This window comes from Erythranthe guttata, chromosome 11 (genome assembly GCF_056151865.1).
Source record: "Erythranthe guttata isolate IM_541 chromosome 11, IM_541, whole genome shotgun sequence".
Classification (NCBI taxonomy): Eukaryota; Viridiplantae; Streptophyta; class Magnoliopsida; order Lamiales; family Phrymaceae; genus Erythranthe; species Erythranthe guttata.
The window spans coordinates 231,521-249,889 of record NC_142543.1 but is presented as its reverse complement, the minus strand read 5'-3'; the positions used below and the strand labels follow the sequence as shown (position 1 = coordinate 249,889).

The following is an 18,369-nucleotide window of genomic DNA, read 5'->3' as shown; positions in this document are numbered from 1 at the left end:
ATTCTTTTTTGCAAAATTCTTAATTTCAAGTTGCCAATACAAAAGTTCAGAGTATTAGCTTTCAAAAATTAAATAGAGCTATTTTCACTTTCAGATAACAACCAACTGGATCATAAAACTGGCATATAACAGTAGCAACATAAAATTTCCAGTACTCATAAACTATTCCTAGTAAGAAGCACGTTTTTCCCGATTCGCAAATGCAAAGCTCACCCGTCTCTGATAATTAATACACCAAAATGGCGAGAAAATAAAAATAAAACACCCACATTTATTCGATGATAAAAAATTTCATTGAAATCCTTTTTAATTGCAGAAATATAGCTCTAGCTTTGTTGTGCTCTCGGAATATCAAGATCCCGAAAAACTGGGCTATCAACTCCAACTCCCATTGCATTAAGACCGTTGTCTACGTACACAACCGCTCCGGTTATAGCAGATGCCAACGGAGATGCCAGAAAAGCAGCAGCATTTCCAACCTCGTCTGTTACGTTTATTTCTCAATCTTAGTTACGAAAAAAAAGTAGCATTTTTTTCAAAATAAAATATTAAATAGAAAAAAAACAACTCACCGGCAGTTAGCTCCTTCTGCAAGGGTGCATTCTCCAAGGAGTAGTCAATCATCATGTCGATGAAACCAATAGCTTTAGCAGCACGGCTTCTCAACGGGCCTGGAATTACGTCACACAATAAATTAATCATAAACTGAATATTTCTTATAAAGAAAAAAATGCAATTGCTTATACTCGTATGATTTGAAGTACCTGCGGATATGGTGTTAACTCTGATGTTGTGTTTTCGTCCAGCTTCAAAAGCAAGCACCTGAAACAGCAAACGAGGTAAAATTCTTACAACATCTTACGGTAATTAATGTAAGAAGAGGCGAAAAGAACGAGATTAAAACTAACCTTTGTGTCGCTCTCTAGAGCAGCCTTTGCAGAACTCATGCCACCACCATACCCGGGTATTATCTTTTCGGATGCAATGTATGTCAGAGAGATTGTGGCGCCACCTGTCAACAAGAGGTAATTTGGTGGCAGATTAAATTATTATTTATTCACGGAAGATAGTGGAAGGTGCAAAAGGAAAAAAAAAAAACCTGGATTCATGATGGGAGCAAAATGTTTGAGAAGAGAAACAAAGGAATAACTTGATGCAGAGATGGCTGCCAGATAGCCATATCTGGACGTCTCCAGAAGCGGCTTAACAACCTGCGTGTGGTGCCCACGATTTAAGAGAAATGGTGGATTTAGACTTTAGAGAGAGAAAGATCGAGATAGAGAGAGAAACACACCTCTGGACCATTGGCAAGTGAATGAACAAGAATATCAATTGTTCCGAAATCCTGCTTCACTGATTCAGCTACTTCCTGCAAAACAAGAAGCTTTCAGCAAGTGCGTTTCTCAACATAAGTATCTATGTGTACAAATTCCATTGAAAAAACGACGATGACAAGAAATGCCCGTCGATGGAAAATTAAAAAAGAAAAAGCGAGAAGAAGTTAGTCGGAAAGCTAAAACCTTCACAGTCCAATTTGAAGATCCTGCATATCGTTTATTTGCTTTGACCTGCAATAGGTACAAACAAAATAAATTAGTAAACAGAAAAATAAAAATACGTAGAGAAAAGTTTAACATGGATGCAAATACTTCTTACATCTTCAGGAACATCCTCAGGACAGTCGTAAACTGCATCCAGTGGGTAGACTTTCGTAATTTCCATCAAAGAACCGTCTGGCAGCCTACAATACCAAACTCCAAAATTGTTCGTAAAGAAAGCAAAACAAGGCAAGTACATTTTGCAGATATTTTTTAAAAAATAGAAAAGATTAATTCTTACACACGCGATTCGTCAAACTTTCCACGTCGTAGGCTGGTCTCAAAGATATTTAGAGCCTAAAAAAGTAAGATTTCTCATAAGGGAAAAGGCTAAATTTTCTGTTATTTTAAAAAAATAGTAATAGGGTGAAATGTACGTAAAGTTGATATACATACAGGAACCCATGTACCAACGAGAATTTCAGCACCGGCAGCAGCAAGGGATTTTGCAATTGCCCATCCATACCCATTATCATCAGCTATTCCAGCAATAAACGCCCTCTTCCCTGAAGAAAATTAAACACGTATTTAAAAATAAAAAATAAAAAATCTCGTAAACGCATGAATTTACGAAAAAAGAAAATGAGTGAAAAAACAGAGGAGATTTGACCTCTCAAGTCGACAGGCAATCCAGGCAAAGGCTGTTTATCACTTGCTCCGGCCATTGCTTTTATACCACCACGCTTTCCGAATTTCAATGGATTGAAGTCATAGGTTTTGGAGAGAGATTGTGTTGCGGGTGTGAAAGACGAGCTCCTAAGCTTTGTTGTCAAAGATGTTCCTTTGGTTTCATTACCAAAACATGCGAAGCTCGATCTTGAAATTCCGCGAGATGCATAAATGCAAGGCTTTGGTGTCACGAGTTGTGTGCTTGGAGTTGCAGTTGCAGCCATTTTCGTTTTGGTCGGACGATGCTGCATATGGTCGACAGAGATAATCGGTACAATATCGAAATTTGTTGAGAAAACATAAGATAAGTCGAAAAAAATTATAATAACCAATTACATCACGTAGTAATCTCCTTTTTTTCTCATAAACAGAAATCTGGTTCTTGACAAATCAACCCTCGATTTACCGGTGGATATACAAAGCGATCAAATTCCAACAAGCAAGAAACACTAGTGAATTTAAAACTACTAATACTTGTTTGGCAAAACATATAAATCTAAATTTAGTCGAAATGTGATCTTCATCGCAAGGCATCTAAATGCAATCGGAGACGAAAAAGAAACACAAGTGAATTGACTGCAACTGCAATTAATCTGGATGAATAAACCTTCACAAAACAATTCAACACCAACAAATTTCAAGCTAAAATGCAGAAGCCAATAGCGAAAAAAATGACAGCCCACATTAAATATATACCACAACAATAGAGTAAAATCCAAGAAACGGCAGATAATCAGCTAACAACGGCAGATCAATATACTATTTGAAGCTACATTCTAAAACCCCATTTAACGGCGTTATCAAAGAACTCACCTTTCTTGAAATTCTCAGCGAGAGAGGGTATGCGATTCTGCCAAACAGAGGAGCAGCTGTACGAAATGTGTGTGTCTGTGTGCGTATGTATTACGAGGAGAGTTGTTTGTATATATGTGGGTTTTCGATGAAAACTATGTTAGTTGGTCTAAAGACTGTTGGGAAGCTTTGAAAGTGTCGTTCAGTGTGAGAGGTGCAGTTCCATTTTTGGCAGATGCGCGCAGATTGTAATGACCATTTTACCCCTACACATGGGCTTTTGATTTGGCCCAATTTCGCTCAATGCTGGGCTTTTATAAAGGCCCATTATATGTGCACGTGACTCACTTCATCGAGGAGCACGTGACATCCCAAACGTGTTTCGATTTTTTTCTCACCCGACAAGAATTTTCCAATTCAAGAAATATCCCCCAATCTTATTAGTATTAGGTTGTTGATTTTTCGCACGGTTCGTGAAAAACCCTAGCGTGCGATAGGATTAGGGACCGATTTCGACCAATTAATTTTGTGTTTTTGTTTGCTGTTCTCTTCTACTCCGGCTAGTACTCGTACTTTCTCGGATTTTGTTTCGTGAATTTTGAGATTTTCTTTTTTCTGAAAAATCGATTTTTAGTTGACTTTGTTTTTATCCGATTTGCTCTTGATCTGTGAGCTATGGACATTCGCAAGCGAGGCGGAGGTGAATTCCCCAACGGCAGTTTCAAGAAATTTAAGCCAGGTTTTTTTTTTTTTTTTTTTTTTTGCTGATTAGGTTTCAATTCGTGCTTGAACAGGTGGATTTATTTGCATGAATATTCTTATATATGTTTCTTCTGTGTGCATATATGTGTATATATAGTATTGTAATTGCTCCCAAGAGATAGCTCTGCATCATTACTGCATTATAGCTTTATCGGATGTCATGGAAAAATACCTAAAAAAAAAGGTTGTGAATTTGTAATTTTGTAATAAGCTTTTTTTTTTATGGAGAGGTGGTTAGCCCCCTCAAAAAATAAATATGTTTTAAGTTTAATAAATATTGAATTAAGAAATTGTTTTGTATGTATACATGAAATTCAAGATTTTACTGATGAGCAGGACATTGGTACTTATATAACTCAGCTGTTAGAATTTTGTAATTAATTTAAAAGTATATTTTTTATAATTGCCGGTGGTGATTAGTAATGGTAACACTTATATGGATAATGGTAAGAATGAATAAAAATATTAACTGAGAAAAAGTAATTAATGTTTTGCAACAGAAATGGACTCCTTATCGAGTGGTATAGGAAGCAAATTGAAGCCATGCACGAAGTTTTTCAGGTTCAAATCTCAACCTACCTAAAACAATACTTTAAATTTAAATGTTCACAAAGTGACGGTAGTGCTCATTGTGATTGAACTAATTATTTTATATATGATATACAGCTGCAACAACTGAGTTATGTAAAAAACAGAAATTTTATAGCAATGTTAAAATCATCCAGAGTCGATAAATATCTGGATGCACATGGAAGAGTAAGATTTTATCGCCACTACCTCTCATTAGATACAAGTAATTTTGATTTTAATCATTTGTGGTACAGTGTAGTTAGCATATTGTTTATTAATAATATAATATGTATAGCATATCTAGCATGTGAGTGATTATGAACTTCCCTCATTGTGTACGAGTACTCGAATTGGGTATTCTATACCTATTAGATGATCTAAAAATTTGCCAGATTGTGCATATCTATCTTCTATAGTCTGCATATTATGTTTAAGGTTAGCCCTTTCTGTTTTTAAAACTTTTGCTTTATTTATGGTTTCCCTGTGAGATAGGAAGATAAAATGAAACAATAAACATGGTTTGGTAATACTTGTTTTTTTGTATGTGTGCACGGTTGGGGAGATTTGAATGAAGATAAGGTAAAATCGTTGGTTAATATGAGAACACGACTAGCTTCAAGTACTAATCGTAGTATTTCTGTTATATAATTAATATGATGCTTCACCGAAAACTTTGGAGCAGCTGAGGGAGGATATAATTTGTAATTTGTTTTCCGTTGTATTATTTGCAGCACTGGTGGTTGTCCATTTGGCGAAAACTGCCACTTCCTCCACTTTGTTCCAGGTGGCTACAAAACCGTTGCCCAAATGATGAACCTGAGCCCCGCTCCTCCATCCAGACCAGTTCACGGACCGCCGCCACCTGTCCAAAGCCACAACGGCTCAGCCCCATCTGCCGTCAAAACCAAAGTATGCGTCCGATACAAAACCGCAGAAGGCTGCAAATTCGGCGACAACTGCAACTTCGCCCACGGCGAGTGGGAGCTTGGCAAACCCATTCCACCTTCCCAAGAGAATCCCCGTTCCGTTGGACCCGCTACTAACCAAACCCGTTACGCCCCACGGGTCGACCCGCCACCCGCAGTCAGCTTCGGTGCATCCGCCACTGCAAAGATAAGCGTCGATGCTTCTTTAGCAGGTGCTGTTATTGGGAAAGGTGGAGTGAACTCGAAGCAGATATGCAGACAGGCAGGGGTGAAGCTGGCCGTTAGAGATCACGAAACGGATCCAAATCTTAGGAATATCGAGCTTGAAGGTTCGTTCGAACAGATTCAACAAGCGAGTGCTATGGTGAGAGAGCTCATTGTTAATATAGGTTCGGCTGCAAGGGCCCACGCCAAGGGGTCGGGAGCTATGTCGGGATCGACGGGTAATTTCTTGAAGACTAAGCTATGTGAGAAATTCTCCAAAGGGTCGTGCACCTTTGGCGATAAGTGCCATTTTGCGCACGGAGCAGCGGAGTTGAGGAAAACAGGGTAGCCGATTTTTTTTTCTTCTTCTTGTGCGATTTATAATCGAAGTGGTAGATACTCGTGTAGCATTTAGCAATATGTGAGGATGACAATCTTGGCTGTTGGCTTGTTGTTTAGTTTGCTGTGTTTTCTTGCTTGCTGTTCTTTAATAAATTCTGTTCACTTTTTTAACTAATTTGAATTATTTGGAATGTTGAGACAAGGTAGTAATTTTTCACAACCATATAAACCTACTACAGAAGTCTTCGAAATACAGTCTTCAAAATACATAATCACACGAAACATTAATATGTATTTGGGTCCTGATGCCCGACCCGCCCAGCTACACCAGTTACCGGATCTGTTGGAGTCCGGGTTGTCGTCTGCGGGTGGGGCCCACCTTCAGCAGTGTACGGTGGTGCAGTTGTGTAGTCGTGGCCGAAAGCTCCGCCTCCGGTGGCCTCGTGCTTCTCGCGCTCAGCCTCGTGAATCCTCTCGTCTTTCTTCTGAGTAGCCATTTCCTTTTGAAGCGGGTCACCGGTCGTCATCTTCTCTGCCTGTGCAAATTAATCAACACATAAACAAGGGTAACAACAGAAAAATGGAGAACAATAAGAAAAATGGAAAACCTTTTCTTGAACCGTGGCCTTGGTTTTCTCCATGCCAGCCTTTGCTGAAGCTGCTATACTCGCCGCTGTTTCCTTTGCTGACTGCATTTTTAATTTTCTTTAAACTACTTCAAATCTTTTTAAGAATTCAAATGGATTTGGATAAAATATAGGGTAAATTCCACTTTACCCCCTTGTACTCTGCCCAAGAACCACTTTACCCCCTCGTACTCTTAATTTCGTCGATTTACCCCCTTGTACTTGTACAATTTCCCAATACAACCCTCTTCATCAACTTTTTTCGATTTTGACTCTGACGCCATTTGGTAAAAAGTCAAAATATTGACGTAAATATTGAATTTTTTCGATTTTGACTTTCGAGATTAGAAAAGAGAAAGTTTCACACATTCATATATTTTTTTTCTTTGCAATGGGTGGAATCGATCAATTTTTGGGTCTTGATTTTTACTAAGTTAGGGGTTCAATTTGGGGATATCTTGGAAGGGGAACTGGTGGGAGAAGAAGAAATGACAATATTGACGGAGGAGAAACGACGCGTTATAGGCAGTTGTAATTTTGTAATTTACAGAGTTGACCAAATGGCGTTAGAGTCAAAATTGACAAAAATTGAAGAAAAGGGCTGTATTGGGAAATTGTACAAGTACAAGGGGGTAAATCGATAAAATTGAGAGTACGAGGGGGTAAAGTGACTCTCAGGCAGAGTACGAGGGGGTAAAGTGGAATTTACCATAAAATATATGGTGGGAAATTTGTACAGAATAGTAGAGTATGAAACGTGTCAATCGGTGAGGAAGTTTTAATGGGGTGTTGACAAGTGTCCAGCAGTAGGTGTCAAATGATGCAGGCAGAAGTTTTATTTGCTTTCTGATTGTTTATTTGGCTGTAATGAAATCTACTACTTTTACCTTTTCTTTATTAATCAAAAATAGAAAATTATTAATTTTGAATTTTAGATCTTTTCATACAGAAAGAAAGCAGATGACTTTGATTTACAACAGTATCAACGGAAGATGAAAATCATGTGAGCCACTGCATTAACTACATGAACAAATTACAAGAACCGAATGAAGCTAAATCTTTTGAACAATTACGTAATTATATCTACCATCAGGTTACATCAAGTTTACGAACTACAGACAATAAACTCGCTCTACCTTCCGATTCATCTATAAACGGCACAAGATATTTTGCATCGGAATCAACATTTCATATGATGATCGAGCGTGTAGGCACGAATGTCAGAGGGGCTTGTTCCGGGCCTGTCAAACGAGCTTCCAGTTAGAAACGTATATACACTTTGGCCAAAAAAATAAAAATCATAATCGTGGCCTGTGTTCGACTTGTTTCAAACAGTAAACTATATATTTAACCGTTATAATCTTTAGCAGAGGTATAGCTCAACATAAATTCAGAAGCATGGTTTAAAGAAATCACCTTTTGTTTATGATGCCATAGTGAAACTTGGGTCTTCCAACCTTTATATCTTCCAAGTACTATAGCAACAAAAATGTAGAAATCACATCATGTAAGTACTCAACACGTAAAATTAGTAAAGATAATCGAACAGGGAAATTGCAGCGAGAACTAACCAATTTCAAAGTAACCAGCATTGACGAAAATGCCAAAGAATCAAAAGGAATATCCTCCGCTGCAAAAAGCTGGCATTCCGATGATTCTGGACCCGGTGAAAAGTCGGGTCTCTTCAACTTTGCCAGGAAAATAACGTAAGTCTGTCCACATCAAAGGCAACGACGCTTTTTTTAATACAATGCACAAAAAACAAGTATGTGTTGAAATTTGAAATGCTCCTTACTTGGCCAATAAGAGGGATGTCCAATTGAGCAAATGGTGACTGGACTTCCACGTCGGCATTTGCCTCTTCCCAAGTTTCCCTAGTGGCTCCTTCAGCAGCAGACTCCCCAATCTCCAGGTAACCAGCGGGGAGGGTCCTACACATGCAGCCGAAACGATTATTAAGGCCTCGTTTGGTTGGTAAGAAATAGCATTTTCTTGAAATCTATATTCATCGGAAGTGAAATAGGTGTTTGGTAGTAAAAATTCTCCCTGTTTGAGATAAAGTTCGACTCAATGCTTACCAAAGGCCGTATGATGGTTGAATATTCCGTTTGCACAGCAGTATCTTGTTTTCATGCTCAATGAGGCAACCCACTACCTATTAAGTCGACATCAAATTAAAGTTACTAGTGCAACCAAAGTTATTTAACAAAGATTCTTAAATAGATTCTCACCGATGACGATTAACCAAAGGTTACCTAAAAATTGTTAACTAAAAAAAAAACACTAAGATACGCTGGTACTAGCATACACAAATCAAGATCATCAGTCAAAACTTAAATAATTTCTCAATGTCATTTTACGAAATTTCTATATGTAGCAACAAATTCAAAGGGGAACTTTCAGCATTTCTTGATTATCTTTCACGACAACGTACTTCTTTTGACATTCGAAAGAAACACGTAATGTTCAGAAAATTACTGACATAGTGCTCAAATTGTTTCACATATTCCTCACACTCACCATTTTCGGATTCTCGTAAAATATTTTCCCACACTTCGTGCAAATAGCCCTCGGTTTTTCCTCCCCGTCGGGTATCTCGTGCTTTGTCGGGCCACCACACCATTGGCAGAAACTGACTTTCTTAGTAAATCCCTGAAGATTGTTAGAAACTAGAACTAAGTTAGAACAGCAAATGAAAGAAAAACGGAAACGAAATCGTGTATATCCGGATTGATACTAATGCCACCAATCATAAGATGCATTGTAATTACTACAACTTATCAAGTAAATTATAATTTTATGCTAATGTGTATTATGATAACCTGAGTCAAACATCCTATCTTGAAATATATAGTACAGCCAAATTATCCCTATCAATACGGTGCACAAAACCCATCAATCCGGTACAAGATTTATTTAGGGAAGAAACAGAAATCAAGAAACATAATAAAGCAGTGAGTAATAATAACAAGAAAAATAAATCAAGAACAAACACTCACAGTTGTCTGAACTGCTGCAGTCGACGTTAGCGATGAAGAAGAAAGCGAATCACCATCTGGGGTTGACTCAGAATTAGTGTTTGGCATTTGGAAAGCTCTAAAGGAGCAACCTTTGCGAAATCGAAAAGCCAAATGATGTAATTTTGATGATTCTGGAATTGATGCTTCAATGGGTTTTCTTGAAATTAAAGAAAAACTCGACCGGGGCTTCTTTAATCTGTGGTGAAGGAAGAAGCACCCCGATGAAGACGAAGAAGAAGAACCAAGAATTTGTATAGCTTTTAGCATTATTATTAGTAGTTGCTAATTAAAAAAAATAAAAAATTGATTGCCAAGGATGAACTTGGGCAAGATTTTCTGGAGGTGGGAAAAATCCAAGGGAAGAAAATAATATTATGAAATAATTGGGGCCCCTTAATCCAGAAAATGATGGGCTGGTTTGAAGATGGGCTTTTCTTCTGTCTGCCTGCTGTTGCTGAATGGGCCCTTTACATTATAATCCCCTTTTAATTTAATTTAATTTATTTTTTCCTTTACAAAAAAGCCCTTTTATTTGTTTACATTTTTTGCTCAAAAAATATAATTTTTCTCAAATCGTATAAATCGAGTCGTAGATCGTATGTTTTTTTTTATTTACAATTTATTCAACAATCTTAATCGGAAAGAGTTCAAATCAGAACGAATCATACGATTTTAACAATAATGATCGATCTTTCAATTTACTCAAGGCAGATGATTTGAATTCTAAGTTTCGTATATTCTTACATAGAAGAGTGAAAACATCGAAATCTTACAAGACAAGGTATATGGCAATAATTATAACAATGAATGGAAAGAAGGAAGTGTGCATCTTAAAATAGAAAAATCCCTAACTTTAAATCACATGAACCTAGTTTTTATTGATAAAGACCTCAACCGGCCATATGCCTATGACAAGGACAATCTTTTACACCAAGGCAAGTTTTAATTAAACGGGTTCAAACAGACTCGAAATCACTACTTTATTTTATTATTTTATCAGTTCTCTTGATTTAATTTCAACTCGATGTGATTTTCTGATCTACATTATAAATGATGTCAAATCACAACATAATTGTACCTTAATCTATTTTCAAAGTTGTATTTAAAAGCACTTTATTAAAGTAGTACCAATTTCTTTATTAGACATCATTGACACTAACCAATACTTGAAAAAAATAATAAGGGTCACATGATCTCCATACTGATGGAATGAAATGCTGAGTAGGCGGTGGGCCCACATTGTATATCAACCCATTTAGGTGTTTATCATTGCTAATCCACCTACCCATTAATCCCACACGAAGGGGGGCCAAAAAAAAAAGGATTTTATTGGAAAAATAAGGGGGGCCAAAAAAAAATTAAATAAATAAAGAAAAAGGTAGGATTTTATTTTTTAATTTATGGGGAAACTTGTGGTAAGACAAAAGTGCCCTTAAATGTGTACTGGTTGGACAATGCATGCATGGTGGTAAATTTGGGATTTATAAAAGTTTTATTTAATAATTTCCAACTAATTATCAAAATCATGTGGAGGACAAAAGCAGATGGAAGAAAGATGTGTAAATAGCAACTCTTGATTTCGTCTTTTTGAGAAATCAATTTTTAACTGAAACTTTAAAATGTGAAAGTCCGAAATTGACCTCCGAAGATCCATCGAGATGGTTCGGAAATGGTTGGCACGCGAGGGGTAAATCCGTACTAAAAAAATGCATTAGGCCAGCCTGCCAGGAATGTGATGCTGTCATGGGTCCCACACACCACGGATTCACATCATAAGAAATGGACGGCTGTGATCTTTCAAAAATATGAATTTGAGGTTCATTTAAGATGAATTTCATCTGAGGCTGAGATTCAATTTATGTGCTTTAAACACGAGGGCAACACCTAGGCAAAGAAAAAAACATAGGTCTTATTTATCACACACCACTCACACACACTCGCACACAGAGATAGAGAGAGAGAGAGAGAGAGAGAGAATTCACACAGCAAGAGCAGAAAGCAGAAGCAGAGCGAGAGAGAGAGAGAGAGAGAGAGAGACCCATTTTCGACAAGGCCACAAAGGTACGGTGTTTAAGCCTTTAATTATTCCGTTTCATCTCACTAATTCGGTAATTATGCCCATTTTAGGTAACAAGTTCAGTTGTTCTCTCCATTTTTAACGAAAAATTGGATCTCGTAATGTGTATCGTCTTTTACCACCTCCGAGTTTTTTGATCTGTGAAATGAGTTGTTTTCTGTTTGGTTTATGTTTTGAGATCTGTATGCTTTATGCTTTTCATAAATCTGATTTCATGGATCTGGAAATGAGTGTTCTGAATTATGACCTAACATCAAATTTCGGGTGATACGAAGTTTTGCTTAGTATTATTAACGAAGGTGTTCTGTTGTTGTATGGAATTTATCTGGGGTTTGAAGAGGTGAAATATGGATAAAGTGATTCACTCGTTATTTGCTTAATTACATGTGCTTGTGATTGTTATGTTAGTTAATACTGAAAGGTATGAAGATTATTGTCATTGAGGTATTCAACTAAAACCACAGCCAAATGAAATTATAAGTTATCGATTTTACCCAATATGCATGTAAACTTGTAGAGGAAAGATTCAAAGTATTTATCGTTTTGCTTCGTTTGTGCTTTAAAGCCACTTGTTTCATAATCTGTGAAGAAGTTGAAATATCTTCACAGTGTTTAGAAATGCTTATATCATATCCTATCATGTTCTCTATCAGAAAGCAATATTTAGTTTCAGTACACTATGATAAGATTCCTTGGCGTGTGAAACATTTCTCGATCTTAAAATTGCTTTTGAGGAAAATGTAATGCATCGACTGGTACTAATTTATGCGATATCTGATAAACTATATAATACTTCTTTATAGTAATCTGATGATTGGCCATTGTTAGTTTCCTGAGATTTTATGAGAACTGTACACATCATGTGCTATTGCCATAAAATTTTATTTGGTCAAGTGTTAGCATGACTTTAGATGCAAAACTTATGTATTTTACGAGATTGTGTCCAAAATTGAATATGTGTTTTTAATTTTTATTCTCCAGAGCAAATTAAGAGATGGCAGAAGCTGAGGATATCCAGCCCCTTGTTTGTGACAATGGAACTGGAATGGTCAAGGTAATCCTTATCATCCAAAACATTGTAAAACTCATTATGATTTACCAGTAGCGATTCTTACAGTTTATTATTGAATTTTGATCTCAAAATTGCCAGGCTGGATTTGCTGGAGATGATGCTCCAAGAGCTGTGTTCCCCAGCATAGTGGGACGCCCTCGTCACACTGGTGTGATGGTTGGCATGGGCCAAAAAGACGCCTATGTTGGTGATGAGGCTCAGTCCAAGAGAGGTATTTTGACACTCAAATATCCAATTGAGCATGGAATTGTCAACAACTGGGATGACATGGAGAAAATCTGGCATCACACATTCTACAACGAGCTTCGTGTAGCTCCAGAAGAGCACCCCATTCTCTTGACAGAAGCTCCTCTTAATCCCAAGGCTAATCGTGAAAAAATGACTCAAATCATGTTTGAGACCTTCAATGCCCCTGCCATGTATGTTGCAATTCAGGCTGTTCTCTCCCTTTATGCCAGTGGTCGGACTACTGGTAAGAATATACTATTTTTTCTGTTAACCGATGCTTGACATAACTGAGATTCTGCTCTTTTGTTATGGAGTGACTATGAGTATAATATGCAGTGAATATTAGTTACAGTTATCTTGATTAATGAAATTATCACCACTATAAATCAAATTAATTGTATTTTCTCTTGATTGGTAGGTATTGTTCTCGACTCTGGAGATGGTGTCAGCCACACAGTACCCATCTACGAAGGTTACGCGCTCCCCCATGCAATCCTGCGTCTGGATCTGGCAGGGCGTGACCTCACAGACCACCTCATGAAGATATTGACCGAGAGAGGTTACTCATTCACCACAACTGCAGAGCGAGAAATCGTGAGAGACATAAAAGAGAAGTTGGCTTATATCGCTCTCGATTACGAGCAAGAGGTGGAGACAGCAAAGACCAGCTCAGCTGTGGAGAAGAACTATGAGCTGCCCGACGGGCAGGTGATCACCATTGGGGCAGAGAGATTCCGTTGCCCGGAGGTTCTCTTCCAGCCATCCATGGTCGGAATGGAAGCTGCTGGAATTCACGAAACTACTTACAATTCCATCATGAAGTGTGACGTTGATATTAGGAAGGATCTTTACGGAAACATTGTTCTCAGTGGTGGGTCCACCATGTTCCCAGGTATTGCTGACAGGATGAGCAAGGAAATTACGGCTCTTGCTCCTAGCAGCATGAAGATCAAGGTGGTGGCTCCTCCCGAGAGGAAGTACAGTGTCTGGATCGGAGGTTCCATTTTGGCTTCTCTCAGCACATTCCAGCAGGTATGTTTAATATTTTCCAACATTGCAAATATTTATTATATGATTAAATAAGCTTCAAGAAAAATGCTTATCGATCTATCTTGTATTTGAATTGCAGATGTGGATAGCCAAGGCAGAGTATGATGAGTCTGGTCCGTCGATTGTTCACAGAAAATGCTTCTAAGCAACACACTCGAAGAGATTGATGCAAAAATCATATGATTGATGTACCGTCTGCTTCTCGTCATTTGCCTTTTTTATTTTATTTTTTCGTCTACTTTCGTATGGGTGTTTTAATATTTAAGATTTGATGAATATTTGACATGGAAACGGTATTCATTTTTGCCGTTTATGTTAATTTGTAGAAGAGTTGTGTATTTTTAAAAGGTATTATGATTTGAGTTTTGGATGAAACATGCACGTGACTTGTATGTTGCACAACACTATTATGCTTCTTGGATTCACTAGTAGCATTAAATTTTTATTTATTGGATTATTGATTTCATAAAGAGCACCAATCAATCTTTTCTTACCAATGAACGTTCGTTTTTTACACGAAACCGAAACCGAAACCAAACTCATTATAATTCATACAAGCGAGCACATGGAACGAAAACAAAACACAATTATAATTCATATCCAATCCTATTAAAACAGTTCTGAGTGCCATCACCCAAAAAGAAAGAAAAGAGTACACATGCCATACACAAGTAACACAGTATTTCGATCCCGTTCCATTGCTCTTGTAACACAATCCATTACACATGTAGTGACATTAGATGTTTATTCCACCCAACAAAATTAGAAACTTAACTACGTGGTCACGAGAAAATCAAATCAAAGAGACGAAAAAGACTAATAGGCTGTGTACACAATGAATGCGCCATCCACAAAGAAAGTCATCAAAATGCAATTCGAAAATAAACCAAAAAAAATAATATAACAAACAAGGTTATACAAGTGGTCGAACAAACTCAAAAATTACTGCTGCAGTGCACCTTGGCTATGTTATGCTGACGATTTCAACGAGCACTCCTGAATTTTACGTGTTACTAGAAATTGAAAGTTGATGGGCCCACAGTATCCACGAATCCTCGTACAGACAGTTCAGGTGCCGAGTTTTTCTTGTCCATCATCTCACGGTCTATGAATATGACAACAACTGTAATATCATCATGAATATGTCTCCTCACCCCCTTATCCAGTTTCTTTATTTCATTGAAAGATATTTGTCTTGTCTTTGCTGCTTTCGACAAAGCTGATATTACTAGTCTTCTAGCTATCCCCTAATCACCAAAAAAAAACCCCATCAATTAGGGCGAATATTAAAATATATTAAAAAAAAAAAAAACAACCAAAAGAACTCACCACTCTTGGGTGATTGTGAACCAGCTGAACAGCCTCCTGATTGGTCAAGTGTTCCCAAAGACCATCAGATGCAAAAATGACGAATTTATCGTTCGTCTGCAAATTTCGAGTGAAGATGGCAGGATCAGCTCTCAAGACTGGGCGACGAAGAGGTTCCGTAAGATGAAAACGAGGAAAAGATGGATCGAGAGCAAACTCTGGCCTCTTCAGATAAGCATCACCTATAGACCTAGATACCTGTAAAAGCACATGTATACATATACTTAAAAACACATGTATGCATAGCACATACTAAAACATACAACTGCTGCAATAATAATAGTTATTCACCTGTATAATGCCCTTGACACGCCAAACACCTTGCTTCATCACAAGAATTTGCGAATCTTCTGGATGTAAAGTCTTTAATTCTTTTCTAACCTCGTCCATACATGCATTGTGGTCTCTGGTCAACTGCTCAGCTACGATTTTATTCGATCTGTCCATATACCCCATTACAGCTCTAGAATCTCCTAGATTAGCAATATACAATGTCCCCTTCCAAATAACTCCGACTAGACAACAAGATCCAACTGCTGCAATTGTTGGTCTTATTGTGTAAGCTCTCCTAACAAGAGTTAGAAAACCATTTTCCGTCTCAGAAGTTGCATTTCTGAGAATATCCTCGGACATCATTCCATTTTCTTGTGCGAGTCCTATATAAAGAGAAATGGGGGGGTCATATCATGCAACACACAAATTCACTAATATCAACTACGAACAAATATTTGCAACGGATGCCATCATGTAGCTCAAAAGTCCAGAAGTGGGCTATATAAGGCTTGATCCATCCACATATTGAAACAGACAATCACAGACAATGAAAGAAGAAAAAAACAAATCAAAGGAGAAGCAAAAAAAGGCAATTAAGCTAAAGAATAAAGTGTGCCCCTCAAAAAGGCCCTTTTACCATTTATTCCCTTCATTGTATTTTATTTCTCTATAGCCTCCGTTATGTAGGGCTGTCCTTCACTACTACCTTAATTTTGTTAAATTACCAATAAATTTAGTCGTTACTAGTATCACAACTTACCGATACATATTTTCTAAAATTTATATCAACAGGCTAATAAGCAATAATCCATCTCTCGACAAACCAAGCCATGACAATTGACCAGTATGCATTAGGTTCAAGAAAGCAACATATCCTATCAAAGGAAATCTCCAAATGTAACATAAATGTAGAAGAGAGCTATAATAGAAGAAAAAAATAAGGCAAAGGGAAACAAAGGCTCACTAAGTAAATGATTAAACATGTGGTCAGAGATGTATCTTGCTGCCTCAGGCCCACCATGGCCATCATAAACCCCGATAAAAGTGGCATGTCGGCCAGTCTCGACCTGGCTATGATCTTCAAGGACTTCATTTGCCTGGACTACAGCAAATGAAAACTCGCCATTGGAATGCTTCTCGAGGTCTCTTGACCAGAGAAGTGCATCGTCATCACTTCCCAAACCCTCGTCATCATCCCTGTTCATACGGGCATATCGACTGAAAGGGCGCAAACATGTGGACACTGATCTTCCCAACCAAGAACACATCCTTCATTTCCTTCCGTATTCACCGCAATGAAGATTCTGATGCACACAACTAAACCAAATCAAATCAAGAATCAGGAATTTTGATGTTCAGTCAAAAACAACAGATAGTAAACTGTCAATTAAGTAAAAGTTGCAATGGTTTTCAATGAAGATTCTGATGCAGACATCCAAACCACACCAAACCGTGAATCGGGAATTTTGATGTGCAGTAGAAAACAACATATGGTAAACTGTCAATTAACTAAAAGTAAGACATAATATAAACAGATCCTACAGGGATTATAAGAAACAGTAATATAAATCGTAGTTATTCCATTAGGAGCTAGAGCTTGATTACCAATAGCCCAATAGCCAAGGACTCGAAATATGTCTAAGATAATCCTTAATTAGCATAAAGTAATCAGAAACTAAGATGGTTACTGCAGCAAAGGCAAAAGAAGCAATCAGGAAAATCTGTGAAAAATACTCTTAATCCACTATTCAAAAATAGGAAAAGGAAATACATACACGAATTCAGTTTCAGGACCGCAGAGAGAGAGAGAGAGGATTAGGTAAGTAAAGAAGAAAAAGGATGTTTTCAACCTAAACTTTTGAATGAGAATCAACTGAAATTCGGTCAATGATGTAAGATTGAATCCTAAATTCCTACGAAACAACTCAGGACCATGTAAAACCCAGAAATGGAGAAAACCCATCATTCAAAATAAGTTTAAATCTGAAACGCCCAATCAAAGTTTTGGTAGCGAAACTTGTAGAGAAATTAAACCTAATTTCTTCTGTTGCTGATTGCACCATGGAGACTTGAATAAAATAAATAAGAGTCAAAATTGAACTGAAGGAACTCACCCAATTTTAAATCTGAACCCCTAAATCAAACAGTTATCTCCGAGATCGAGATATTAAGATCCGCGAAAAGATTTCTCAATGCCCCAGTAACACAAACGCAAGGGCTCTATGTTTTCAGTAAACAATAAGATAATTATTCCGAGGGATTCAAACAATCTGAAATTTGTTGAAGTAAAGCAGTGAAAAAGGGTGGGGAACCTTAGACATACATACATACATACAGTTATGAAACTTTATGGAAAATAGAAAAACTTGGCAAGAAGAAGAAACTATGAAAGAGGAATGAATAGATCTCGAATTTAGAATATATATGAAGGGATTAATGTGTGTATAGATATGTGTGTACGTATACGTATAGAGAGAGAGAGAGAGAGAGAGAGAGAGTGTGTGGACTTGCAGAGGGTTGTTGGAAGGGAAGAAGGGGAAAGTTGACGAAAGGTGTGGCAATTGGGTAATTTTTATTTATTTATTTTTATTTTATTTTCTTTTTTGTTTTCTTGAGTTTGACTTTGATAAACTAAAAAAAAAACACTAAAAACTAGGCTATTTTTGTAAGTTATGATGAATGATAAGTGGAGTAACTGATACTAGTGGGAGTTATCATAAAAGGATATGCTCATTCATCCATCAATTAAAAATTTAAAATGAAGAAAGATTAATGATTTTTTAGTGAAGATT

The 18,369-nt window shown here is 37.3% G+C and overlaps 6 protein-coding genes across 9 annotated transcripts; 2 read left to right on the top strand and 4 right to left on the bottom strand.

Annotated features, from left to right (window-relative positions):
- Positions 1-81: 81 nt before the first annotated feature.
- On the bottom strand, positions 82-3,312 carry LOC105976719 (enoyl-[acyl-carrier-protein] reductase [NADH] 1, chloroplastic). The gene is made up of 12 exons (XM_013001981.2): positions 3,081-3,312; positions 2,209-2,512; positions 1,995-2,104; positions 1,840-1,895; positions 1,657-1,741; positions 1,521-1,568; positions 1,295-1,369; positions 1,100-1,211; positions 909-1,012; positions 765-822; positions 573-671; positions 82-484 (listed from the first exon to the last, which is right to left on the bottom strand). The coding sequence occupies exons 2-12, from the start codon at positions 2,489-2,491 to the stop codon at positions 327-329; spliced, it is 1,188 nt and encodes a 395-aa protein (XP_012857435.1). The 5' UTR covers positions 2,492-2,512; positions 3,081-3,312; the 3' UTR covers positions 82-326.
- A 93-nt stretch (positions 3,313-3,405) lies between these two features.
- On the top strand, positions 3,406-6,065 carry LOC105976737 (zinc finger CCCH domain-containing protein 14). The gene is made up of 3 exons (XM_013001997.2): positions 3,406-3,798; positions 4,322-4,382; positions 5,123-6,065. The coding sequence occupies exons 1-3, from the start codon at positions 3,735-3,737 to the stop codon at positions 5,868-5,870; spliced, it is 873 nt and encodes a 290-aa protein (XP_012857451.1). The 5' UTR covers positions 3,406-3,734; the 3' UTR covers positions 5,871-6,065.
- Positions 6,053-6,621, bottom strand: LOC105976738 (protein LE25). The gene is made up of 2 exons (XM_013001998.2): positions 6,472-6,621; positions 6,053-6,399 (listed from the first exon to the last, which is right to left on the bottom strand). Exons 1-2 carry the CDS (start codon positions 6,556-6,558, stop codon positions 6,148-6,150), a joined length of 339 nt encoding a protein of 112 aa, XP_012857452.1. The 5' UTR covers positions 6,559-6,621; the 3' UTR covers positions 6,053-6,147.
- Positions 6,622-7,377: 756 nt separating this feature from the next.
- Positions 7,378-9,872, bottom strand: NUDX23 (nudix hydrolase homolog 23). Its single transcript, XM_013002028.2, has 7 exons — positions 9,489-9,872; positions 9,010-9,141; positions 8,568-8,644; positions 8,285-8,420; positions 8,061-8,201; positions 7,906-7,964; positions 7,378-7,730 (listed from the first exon to the last, which is right to left on the bottom strand). Exons 1-7 carry the CDS (start codon positions 9,774-9,776, stop codon positions 7,670-7,672), a joined length of 894 nt encoding a protein of 297 aa, XP_012857482.2. The 5' UTR covers positions 9,777-9,872; the 3' UTR covers positions 7,378-7,669.
- Positions 9,873-11,098: 1,226 nt separating this feature from the next.
- LOC105976570 (actin) lies at positions 11,099-14,311 on the top strand. The gene is made up of 5 exons (XM_013001808.2): positions 11,099-11,570; positions 12,568-12,640; positions 12,737-13,130; positions 13,305-13,918; positions 14,016-14,311. Exons 2-5 carry the CDS (start codon positions 12,581-12,583, stop codon positions 14,079-14,081), a joined length of 1,134 nt encoding a protein of 377 aa, XP_012857262.1. The 5' UTR covers positions 11,099-11,570; positions 12,568-12,580; the 3' UTR covers positions 14,082-14,311.
- A 289-nt stretch (positions 14,312-14,600) lies between these two features.
- Positions 14,601-18,266, bottom strand: LOC105976568 (Protein phosphatase 2C family protein). 4 transcript variants are annotated; one of them, XM_088824998.1, is made up of 6 exons: positions 17,353-18,141; positions 17,183-17,264; positions 16,542-16,881; positions 15,596-15,960; positions 15,266-15,502; positions 14,601-15,183 (listed from the first exon to the last, which is right to left on the bottom strand). In XM_088824998.1, exons 3-6 carry the CDS (start codon positions 16,843-16,845, stop codon positions 14,950-14,952), a joined length of 1,140 nt encoding a protein of 379 aa, XP_088681124.1. In that variant the 5' UTR covers positions 16,846-16,881; positions 17,183-17,264; positions 17,353-18,141; the 3' UTR covers positions 14,601-14,949. The 4 variants fall into 4 exon arrangements, with proteins under 4 accessions (XP_088681124.1, XP_012857260.1, XP_012857261.1 ...); XM_013001806.2 differs by lacking the exon at positions 17,183-17,264 and having other exon boundaries at positions 16,542-16,894; positions 17,692-18,266; XM_013001807.2 differs by lacking the exon at positions 17,183-17,264 and having other exon boundaries at positions 17,692-18,142.
- Positions 18,267-18,369: the final 103 nt, after the last annotated feature.

What these genes read in the sequence shown, in the direction of transcription:
- LOC105976738 (XM_013001998.2), bottom strand. Translation starts at nt 6,558, where the DNA reads ATGCAGTCAGCAAAGGAAACAGCGGCGAGTATAGCAGCTTCAGCAAAG. An exon ending in AGGCCACGGTTCAAGAAAAG is followed by an intron (nt 6,400 to 6,471) that starts GTTTTCCATTTT and finishes TAATTTGCACAG; the next exon opens with GCAGAGAAGATGACGACCGG.
- NUDX23 (XM_013002028.2), bottom strand. Translation starts at nt 9,776, where the DNA reads ATGCTAAAAGCTATACAAATTCTTGGTTCTTCTTCTTCGTCTTCATCG. An exon ending in TTTACGAGAATCCGAAAATG is followed by an intron (nt 8,645 to 9,009) that starts GTGAGTGTGAGG and finishes TCGACTTAATAG; the next exon opens with GTAGTGGGTTGCCTCATTGA. An exon ending in CAACCATCATACGGCCTTTG is followed by an intron (nt 8,421 to 8,567) that starts GTAAGCATTGAG and finishes CTGCATGTGTAG; the next exon opens with GACCCTCCCCGCTGGTTACC.
- LOC105976737 (XM_013001997.2), top strand. Translation starts at nt 3,735, where the DNA reads ATGGACATTCGCAAGCGAGGCGGAGGTGAATTCCCCAACGGCAGTTTC. An exon ending in TTTCAAGAAATTTAAGCCAG is followed by an intron (nt 3,799 to 4,321) that starts GTTTTTTTTTTT and finishes GTTTTGCAACAG; the next exon opens with AAATGGACTCCTTATCGAGT. An exon ending in CCATGCACGAAGTTTTTCAG is followed by an intron (nt 4,383 to 5,122) that starts GTTCAAATCTCA and finishes TATTATTTGCAG; the next exon opens with CACTGGTGGTTGTCCATTTG.
- LOC105976719 (XM_013001981.2), bottom strand. Translation starts at nt 2,491, where the DNA reads ATGGCTGCAACTGCAACTCCAAGCACACAACTCGTGACACCAAAGCCT. An exon ending in CTCTAGAGAGCGACACAAAG is followed by an intron (nt 823 to 908) that starts GTTAGTTTTAAT and finishes TTGCTGTTTCAG; the next exon opens with GTGCTTGCTTTTGAAGCTGG. An exon ending in AGTTAACACCATATCCGCAG is followed by an intron (nt 672 to 764) that starts GTACTTCAAATC and finishes ACGTAATTCCAG; the next exon opens with GCCCGTTGAGAAGCCGTGCT.
- LOC105976570 (XM_013001808.2), top strand. Translation starts at nt 12,581, where the DNA reads ATGGCAGAAGCTGAGGATATCCAGCCCCTTGTTTGTGACAATGGAACT. An exon ending in ATGGAACTGGAATGGTCAAG is followed by an intron (nt 12,641 to 12,736) that starts GTAATCCTTATC and finishes CAAAATTGCCAG; the next exon opens with GCTGGATTTGCTGGAGATGA. An exon ending in TGCCAGTGGTCGGACTACTG is followed by an intron (nt 13,131 to 13,304) that starts GTAAGAATATAC and finishes CTTGATTGGTAG; the next exon opens with GTATTGTTCTCGACTCTGGA.
- LOC105976568 (XM_013001806.2), bottom strand. Translation starts at nt 16,845, where the DNA reads ATGTGTTCTTGGTTGGGAAGATCAGTGTCCACATGTTTGCGCCCTTTC. An exon ending in CATGTTTAATCATTTACTTA is followed by an intron (nt 15,961 to 16,541) that starts GTGAGCCTTTGT and finishes CTCTTTATATAG; the next exon opens with GACTCGCACAAGAAAATGGA. An exon ending in GTGTCAAGGGCATTATACAG is followed by an intron (nt 15,503 to 15,595) that starts GTGAATAACTAT and finishes GTGCTTTTACAG; the next exon opens with GTATCTAGGTCTATAGGTGA.